Source organism: Anastrepha ludens, chromosome 3 (genome assembly GCF_028408465.1).
Source record: "Anastrepha ludens isolate Willacy chromosome 3, idAnaLude1.1, whole genome shotgun sequence".
Taxonomy (NCBI): domain Eukaryota; kingdom Metazoa; phylum Arthropoda; class Insecta; order Diptera; family Tephritidae; genus Anastrepha; species Anastrepha ludens.
In genome coordinates this window covers 32,524,359-32,534,434 of record NC_071499.1, presented here as the reverse complement: position 1 = coordinate 32,534,434, position 10,076 = coordinate 32,524,359, and the positions used below count along the sequence as shown (strand labels likewise).

At 38.1% G+C, this 10,076-nt stretch overlaps 2 protein-coding genes across 2 annotated transcripts in view; one reads left to right on the top strand and one right to left on the bottom strand.

Annotated features, from left to right (window-relative positions):
* Nucleotides 1-213: 213 nt before the first annotated feature.
* Nucleotides 214-1,648, bottom strand: LOC128857440 (uncharacterized). Its single transcript, XM_054093197.1, has one exon. It carries the CDS (start codon nt 1,646-1,648, stop codon nt 305-307), a length of 1,344 nt encoding a protein of 447 aa, XP_053949172.1. The 3' UTR covers nt 214-304.
* A 1,690-nt stretch (nt 1,649-3,338) lies between these two features.
* The window catches only part of LOC128857347 (AMP deaminase 2), a 77,553-nt gene continuing 70,815 nt past the window's right edge, over nt 3,339-10,076 (top strand). Inside the window, exon 1 of the mRNA XM_054093063.1 lies at nt 3,339-3,815. Within this exon, the coding sequence (XP_053949038.1) occupies nt 3,701-3,815 (115 nt within the window). The 5' untranslated portion in view covers nt 3,339-3,700. The remainder of the gene's footprint in view (nt 3,816-10,076) is intronic.

Sequence of the window (10,076 nt, the reverse complement as noted above, 5' to 3'; positions counted from 1 at the left end):
CAACTGCGATGGGACTGGATCCCCGTGTGCCATATAGAAGGACGATAGCCGGTACTTGTTACCATCTGTCTCCCAGCTTATCGTAGTTGTGTCTTTATTGCTATATTTATAAATCATAAATGTGGTTAGTTCTGTTTTTGCCATAATACAAGACCTTGATTTACCTTCCCAGTCTGCTGTATACAGCTTATATTTCGGTGTCCTCAACCCGCAGATGCGCCCTCCATTGATCCATGGCTCCTGAATGAGGACAAAATCAGGGTTGTCTGCTGCCATGCGATCAATTAGGGCTTGTGATGCTAGCTTACTGTGATGTAAATTTATTTGTAGAAGACGCATGGTTAACACTCTCTGAATCTTCCTGTGAGTCGCTCAAGAGCTCTTTTTCTGAGTATGTTGTACTCAAACCAGCTGTAAGCTTAGTTGTCGTACTTGTACTCATTTTCTTGAGTCTAGCTGTGAGCTCAGACCCTGACGAGCAGTATCCTTCTATGTCGATGCTTTCGACATCGCTTGAGGACTCCATAGGATCTTCCTCAGCGTCATTGGCCTCAATTTCTGAGGCCAATTGGTCGATGGCATCAGCATCTGTTTTATAGGTTCTGACCTTAACCTTGCCAAAACCGTAGTTTATCATACCTTCGCTTTTCGCCAAAGGTTCTAGAGAATCGTTTGTTAGTAACAGCATTACTTGCGTTGTGGCACGTTTCGTCACCACACCGTCTACTGTTACGGTATTGTCAAAGACCTTGACAAATTTCCAGCTCCCCGTAGGAAGGCCTGGGTTGCATGCACTTATTATCTGCATGACTTGCTGTGGGTCAGAGGGTGTAGGGACCCAAACTCGTGCCCTCGGTCGAGACGGGATATCTTTTTTGTCTACTACCACGAGCTTCGCTCCAGGGTAGACTTCCCCGATCTTCGCTATTGCAGTCTTGTATAGCTCCACCGATCTTTCGTCGTCGCAGGCTATAATTTTAATCTGGCCTTGGTACCAGCCAGCGTCAGTGCATGATGGGGGCGGACCTGGATTGCTTAGTAGCACTTCCAGCGTTACGTTGGTCAGAGCGGCCTGCACCCATTTCCATTGGGCTCTGGGAATTCTTCCTTCGGGATCACCCTCATCCAGGACACCAATGATGATGCGATTGCGGGTCACTTCCGCAAACGTTTTATTAGGCGCTATGCCTCGATTTTTCGGTCTTTTCGCTGACGGTTTAACCTCTTCAGTAGACCTCTGTCTTTTGGTGGCAGCTGACGATGTGGTTGGCCTTTCGAGGGTGAAGTTAGGAAGAACCTTCTTCGCCCACTCTATCGACTCCCTTGCCTCCTTCGTCAGCTCCTCCGTTGTTGGTGGAGATTCGTGCAGCCTTTTGAGTATCCTGGCGGCATTACGCCTCTCCAGGTACCCTGCTTTAGTTGGATCAGTGATCCTTACTGTCGGCCATTTTCCGGCAGGAGCACTGGCCTCGGTGCTACCTGTGGCAGTCTCTTCACCAGCTCTCCGCATAGCCACAAGACGTCGACTAATTGGTCTGGTTCCGATAACCACCGCAGGAGGTGCCGATGTACTGGGGCTAGGCTTAACCTCAGTCCCAGTGTCAGCGCTTGCCGCCGGTCCACTCTGACTAAGTTTGACTACAGTCATCGTGGTGGCAGATTGAGAGCTCGTTTTGAACGCTGCTCGCTTCTCGGAGCTTGCTGCCCCTTCTGATTTGTTTGTTTCTTTTAATTTTTTATCTTTTGTATTGTTCATTTGTTGGTCCCACGAGTGTCGGAGAAGAGATGTTCACCTGTGCATAGCTCCGAACTACACAGGCAAGGCTAGTTATTACGGAGGGCGCCAGGTATCCGTAAGCTCACGTTAGCGACTGGGCTATTTTTGAAAAGGGCCCCCAGCCAGGCTGATCCTCGGCACGGGTCGCATGACACCTTGATCCGGCCCTTTACCTCACACCATGGTAAAACTCCATTTACAAATGCTGTACTATTAAGGAGTAACGAACACTTATCCGTGGAGTCTTACCTTAGCTAGCTACCTCTCAACTGAGTGCAGGATGAGAACTGTGGTACCTATTTCCAGTCGGCACCCTCGGGGAGGGTTCAGTGGAGGGGTTTTGCCAAACCCTTAGTAATCTATGTATGTCACAAAAAAGTTCAGGGAAAACTAGGATGAGTGGCAACTGCATATACCGCTAATATTTTTTATGGTTCTTTGGCATAGGTAGTAAATAATCATTACAGAATTAGCAGTCTTTTGAGCAGAAGATGAGTTGCCGATCTGTCTCTACTAAGATATTATCAACGGTCTAGTTATATCACGTAGACCAACGTAGAATCTCTCTTGCCAGCAAGTGCTACTTTGAACTAAGTAGGCAACTGGCTCTCATCATGCCCGTCCTAACGTATGGCGCAGAAGCTTGGACGATGACAAGATCCGATGAAGCGACGTTTGGAGTGTTCGAGAGAAAGATTCTGGGTAAGATTTTTTGACCTTTGCACGTAGGCAACGGCAAATACCGCAGGCGATGGATCGATGAGCTGTATGAGCTTTACGACGACATAGACATAGCGAAGCGAATAAAGATCTAGCGGCTACGCTGACTGGCTCATGTCGTTCGAATGGATACAAACGCTCCGGCTTTGAAAGTATTCGATGCGGTACCAGCTGGTGGTAGCAGAGGAAGAGGAAGGCCTCCTCTGCGCTGAAAAGATCAGGTGGAGAAGAACTTGGGTTCACTTGGTGTGCCCAATTGGCGCCGGTTAGCACGAGAAAGAAACGACTGACGCGCTTTGTTAAACTCGGCCAAAATTGTGTAAGTGGTTAACGCGTCAATTAAGAAGAAGAAGAAGTTATATCACAAAATTGTCCGTTCTTAGCTTTTAAGGTCTGCTTTTGCCTTTTCTAAGCCAATGAGTGGGGAAATCCATACAAATATAAGAAAACTTCTAAGAATATTCATTGTTAGATTTTTTTGGTATTAATCATGATCATTGAATTTATAATAATATAATAAAAAACCAGTATTTTGTGGTTAAAACTTTGACAAAATAAAATTAATTTTCTCTTCATCAGTAATATAGAAATAATCAAAAAAATATGACACCAGACGCCATACTCAAAAATCATGTAAGCCCGTGTAAATTACGTCATTTCATTCAATTCGTGTTGCGAAATATTCTACTTAACTTAAATTCGAATAAGAATTGCAGATATCCGATTGGCAGCACTGTCTACAGCGTTGTATTCGTGCGCAAGTTCAGAGTTGGCAATCGGTCAGCGGGAATTTGTTTTTGATTTTTCTTTGTTTTTCTTTCATACAATTCCGCCTTGGTCGTCGTGCATTTACAAAAACGCTGCGAGTTAAGTTACACACAACGTAGAAGAGAAACGGAAAAAGTTTTTGTTTACGTAGTGCTTTTGATATTACCAACAATTAAATATATATATTAAAAAATAGTTAAATCATATGCACAACATTTTTCAGTTTAACATTTAATTTTTTTTTAATAAAAAAAAAAATCTGAGCAAGAATTGGCTAACGGCCAACAGGCATAGAAAATATCACTAAAGTACAAATATTTTGAATATTTCATTTAAGATTTTACATATTTGCTAAATATACATAGATATAGTGATTAAAAGTGAAAACTGGAGGCAACAACAACAACAACAACAGCGGAAGCAACGGCAGCAAGAATGCAAAATTATGCGGATGCATTAAGTGCCAAAGGCTATCGCAGCTTTGGCTTCGACACCGACATGGAAATGGATTTTGATTTGAACAATGGGCATGACTTGAAAACCAAATCGGGTAAGTGAAACCACATCACCGATAAACTTACATATGTGCCTATGCATATTTTTGTGTGTATTGCATACATGTATGTGCCTATATGCACATACAAACTTGAAAGAAACCGGCACTACAAAGCGCAAGCAGCATTTTTGACATGGTGGTGCGCTTGGATATGGCAAAGTGGGGTGTTGATTTGGCACTTTGCTATAAAAATGACTAGTGTACTTAGCTCGCGCAAAAAGTAGGTTGAGTTGGCAGTTAAGACAGCTGCAACAATAGCAAAATGGTAGATGTTTAGTATGACGCAGTTTCTCCATCAATTTGGTTGCTGTTAACTCAGATGCTTTTTCCGTGCTGTGTGGTCCGTTTGGTTGAGGTCATTGTGTTTGCTTGTGAGGAGCGGCATTCTTTCTACATTCCAATGTACATATTAACATATTTATTCGATGAGAATATTCTAGTGGTGCGCTTTATTGGAATTTTGAAAATTTTTAGCTAAGGTTTAAGCAAATTTTATGGTGATTGAAGAGAAATCTAAATTGATAAATATATTTTTTACAACCATATTTTGACAATTAATGTAATCGAAGATTACTAATATTTTATATACAAACCGAATATAATATTCTGCTTTATTATTTGCAAAAAATCTAATAATACTTCAGCAAATTTGGACACTTAGAAGAAATCAATTCACATTTCCAATACAATAACAAAAACAAATGGCGTGTGGAAAAGTTAATGAGTCTGTCAGAACTGAATTTTTGGCAAATGCAATAAATATTTATTTTAGACAGCCTTTTAAGTTGTAAAATAAGTAGGTATGGGATAGTAATTTTGGCAAACTTTTTTTTGTCAGCTGGCATCTACAACGTTTGACGAAGTGACTATACACATATGAATGCACGAAAATGGGGAAAACAACAAAAAAAGTATAGGTGTACATATCCAGAAGAAAAAAAAAATAAATAAATTCAGTAGAATAGGGTGATACCGCCATAACAACAACATATTCAAACAAATAAAATTTTAAATCAATTGCATTTAACTCACGAAATTAATGTTTAAAGACCGTATTAGAGACCAAAAAAATCATTGTTCGCATTTTTAAAATACATTTTTCAATTATTTTAAGGCCATCGGAAATAAAAAAGTTTTGCTGATATGCCGAGAAAACTATTGGTTGGAATAATTAAGACTTTAATAAATAGTTTTTATTGAAGAGTTTATAAATTTTCTTTTTATATATTTTTTTTTATATACTTTTTTATTATTATTATTTTTTTAAGCTTAAATAAAAATAGAAAAGCTAAATACATGAAAACAAACACAGCGCTCGCAACGGAGGCGGCTCCGACTCCATGCAGTATCCCCTCACTTATATTGAGAGAAATATTACGAATTTTCCAATGAAATTCACAAGAGATGTTGATTTCGAGCTTATTTTGCTAAAACTAGCACCTACACTATTCAGTTAATAATAGTTTTTAAGTTATTTGTTGATAAAATTTGTCTTTTACATTCTAGTACATTCTTACGCATTCAGTACTACGCAAAAATACTGTGGATTGCGTAGCCGGAGTTGGACTGATGAGGGTTATCTTTTTGAAGCGCGGCCGAAGGCCGCCCACGCGAAAAGGAGTACTACGCAAAAATACTGTGGATTGCCTAGCCGGAGTTGGACGGATGAGGGTTATTTTTTTGAAGTGCGGCCGAAGGCCGCCTACGCAGAAGAAAGTTTTACGCAAAAATACTGTGGACAGCATAGACGATTTTTTATTCCAAATTTTCGGCTGCCGCGCTTTTTTTTTCTTTTTTTTTAAATATATATATATATATACCATATATTCATAATATAGTGAAAATTTGGAATAAAAAATCGCGGCGCTTTTTTTTCTTTTTTTTTAAATATATATATATATATATATATATATCATATATTCATAATATAGTGAAAATTTGGAATTAAAAATCGCGCGAGTTTTTACTCCAAATTTTCGCCTGCGGCGCTTTTTTTTTCTTTTTTTTTAAATATATATATGTACAATATAATATAGTGAAAATTTGGAATTAAAAATCGCGCGATTTTTCTTTTTTTTTTAAATATATATATGTATATATATATATCATATATTCATATTGTAATATAGTGAAAATTTGGAATTAAAAATATATATATCATATATATATATCATATATTCAAAATGCATACAATCAAACATACTTTACTGAAAATCAAGCATTAATATATATATGTATATAAATATATACATATATCCATAAATATACCTATATATATATAGACGTATATAATATAGAAATAATTTGTAAAATTTTGTATTTCTATTCATTATCTTCTAAAATTGTTTATTTATACGATGTCTGGCAGCACTTCGGCTGGTTGTAGTAACCAAAATAGGAGGATTCTTGGTCAATTTTACAATTTTTAAACTCAAATAACTTAAAAACTATAAGCCGCCGCCAAGTGAGGTTTTCACTTTTAGAAAGTAGAATACCCCCTCTACCCCCCCTTATACCCCTTTTTTTAAAAGAGGCGGGGGACCAAATGGGTATTTTCCCAAGGAGGCTTTCGGATGATTTATAAAATTATTTTTCAATTACATTGCCTTTGGTGATTAAAAAATCATGACTTTTAGAAAAAACATAAAAAATATGAGAAAATTAAAAATTGCGAAGGTTAGTAAAAGGTGAATTATCTCTCACAAGTAATAATAAAACAAATTTTTATAGAAAAGTATATAAAACAAATTTTTTATAATATTTGTTTTTTCGTGAGAATCGAAAATTCCGTATCGTACATATGCAGTAATGTGTTATATGGCGCAAAACGGCAAAGGAGTCCAAAACCTTTGGTCGTTATGGATGAGACCACTTGGGAGGTTGACGGGAAATTCCGGGCTATCTACCGGATTTTGGGAAAAATTATATTACTAAATGAGGATCGGATTCCATTCACTTAAGTTTTATTTTATATTTCAATTTAAGTGAACATTTAATTTCAATTAAATGTAATTTTTTATTTAATTTAATTTAATTTTTTATTTTATTTCATTCAACTTTTCAATTTAATTATATTATTTTTATTGTGCTTTGTTAATCTACTACAGTTCTGTTGTGCGTTTATTTTTTATATTTATTTCTTAGCCACTTCGTCAATATCTCACTAAGATATTTGCTCGACATGGGAAAAAATGTGTGACAATTTTGCTAGCTACTACTATATTAATATTTTACTTCCATACATAAAGAAAAATAGTAGTTTGCTTGTGTTTGTAGTATAAAATAGTTCTTTTGATAAAAAATACCTTAGATATATCCGTATTTGGCTAAACAATTCTTTTCACTTAAGATGAGTGAAAACTTTGAAGAATGTTTTGATATACAGTTTACTCCTTGACAACTAAGGGACTGAAAAATTTGTCTGTTTATGAGAGGTATCTGCTTAGGAGAAAAGTGTAAAAAAAGTTAATAATACGATTTTTGACTTCTCCAAACGCGATGGGTGGTGGCCCGTCTGTGGCATTCCATTCGGCACTTCGACGCTTAGCGCTTAGTTTCAGGTTCATGTTGGAAACACCACGTTTCATCACCAGCTACAATGTTGTAAAGAAAGTTCCCGTCTTTTCCCGCCTCGTGAATGAGATTTTTCGAATGTTGAATTCTGAGCAATTTTTGGTCCTCAGTTAACTTTTGTGGAATGAAACGTGCACAGACCTTTCGTAAGCCCAAATGGTCAGTTAAAATGCGATAAATGGATGTTTTGGAGTTATTCAACTCCGATTCCATGAATTGCAACGATGATTTCGGTTAATTTATGATAAATTTACAAACAATTTTGATCGAGTTTTCCGTGATTACTGACTATGCGCGGCCCGTATGTTCTTGTCATTTACGTCCTCACAACCATCTCTGAAACGTGTAAACCACTCATAAACTCTGGCATGAAATAGAAAATCAGCGCCATTAACTTTTTTTTATCAATTCAAATGTTTTGGTAAGCGTTTTACCGATTTTAAAACAAAATTTGATATTAGCTCTTTGTTCGAAACTTATTTTTGTACCGATGGCACAAACCTACGGACACTTTAGACGCAATAACTTCGCTTCCACTGAACCGAATGTCACCAAGCTTTGATTGGAAGTCAGCTAGTGATGTAACTTCCAACGCACTAACTCGTTCAAAAGATGGCGCCTTCAAGAACATTTTTATGACGCCAGTCTTGCTTATTTTCGACTTCACCTTCCACATCTCTTTGAATCCATCTTCCTTTAAATTTTTTATAATTTTTTGGTTGGTTTTGTTGTTGTAATAGAATATGAAATATTCATTTGGGCCTCTCTATGCCCTCATGGAGAACGGCAGCCACCGTATCTTAACCAATCCTAACCCCTAACCCAAACACTCAAATTGAAGTATATTGGCCAACCACTTTTCTAAAACCTACCTTATCTATTATTATTATGGGGGTATTTAGCACTGCGACCTGAAAGATCTTTTGTGCCCAAAAATACCTTAGTGTTTAGTAAAAAGTGAAATGCAAAAATATTTTACACAGGTAGCCACATGTTGCTAGTTACGCTGCATATTGGCTGGTATTCGCATTAAAAGTATTTGCCAAATTTGAACTGAATTTGAAACCGGCTATTCCACTGCATATCGCTAATGGCAAAAACAATTGCCAGGAACAGGTATTTTATTATATATGTATGAGCATGAGCTTTTTTTGTATGCATGAGTGTATGTACATGCCATATATTATATTAGGATACATCACTCGTCATACACAAAAAAATACTATAATTTTTCATTGGAATTAAAAAAACTTATTTGCGCCCAACGTCCCGCATTAAATCCAGGTTTAGTTAAACTAGGTCTCAATGTTTATGACTGGGTTTTATTCCCTTTACTACCATAATCAATGTCGCTGATAAATGTATGTCTATAAATTTACATTACAACAGTTTCAAGTATGCAGTTTTATAGCCCATTGAATTTTGATAAAATGGCATGGTGATAAAGTGGAAGCTTAAAGTGAGTCCAAATTCGCTTGAATTTTGATAATTTTGTTGTTCATAAAGAACATTTTCATCTATAGCATAAAAGTAAGTTCGCATTTCTGATGAAATAACATAGCTGTCGAAATCCATACAAATTGCTTTGCCGTGAAATATGCGTGAAATTTCATATGTATCTCACGACAAAGTAGTTCAACTGTACACCAATGGACATCTCGCGCAGGGTTAGGGATAAACGCGGAAAAACGGACATACTATTTTTTACGCGTACACCCTTTCTGGGTGTTTGGCCGAGTTCCTCCTCCTATTTGTGGCGTGCGCCTCAATGTTGTTCCATAAATGGAGGGACCTACAGTTTCAAGCCGACTCCGAACGGCAGATATTTTTTTATGAGGTGCTTTTTCATGGCAGAAATACACTCGGAGGTTTGCTATTGTCTGCGGAGAAGCGACCGCTATTACAAACAAATTTTTCTTCATTTTGGTGTTTCACCGAGATTCGAAACTACGTTCCCTCTCTGAACTCCGAATGATAGTCACGCACCAACCGATTCGGCTACGGCGGTCGCCTCGGAGTAATACCCGACAGTAAATTGCTGTGGAAGCACAATGTTGAGGAAAGGGTGAAAAAGACCAGTAATGCACTGTACGCATGTAAAAGGATGCTGGGTGTTACTTGGGGCCTATCGTCCTCACTAATGCATTGGTGCTACACGGCAGTAGTTAGACCGATATTGCTGTATGGGGCCTTAGTATGGTGGACTGCGACAAGAAAACTGGCATACTTAATGCCACTGGAAAGGACACAGCGACTCGCTGCTCTGTGCATAACAGGAGCGATGAAAACCACTCCAACGGCGGCGCTGGAAATGATACTCAGCAAACCACCTATTGACCTTATGGCGAAAAATTTGGTAGCGAAATCCACGGGGAGGTTAGTGGCTGCTGGGGTATTCACTTATAGAACCTTTGGACATAGCTCAATAGGAAAGAGGAGTTGCACAGACTACATGACTCCATACTTTAATTGGGAGAGAAGGTTTCATACTACAATCGAAGAGGTGGGATGGCAACAAAGGCATGAAGCCTGGCCGTAGGACTTTTCACATTTACACAGACGGCTCTGAAGCTTTAGGCGGAGTGGGAGCGGGTATTTACTGCTCAAAACTAGGGATAAGGCAGCCTATCAAGCTGCCAGACCAGAGCAGTATTTTCCAAGCGGAAGCCGCGGAAATGGCAT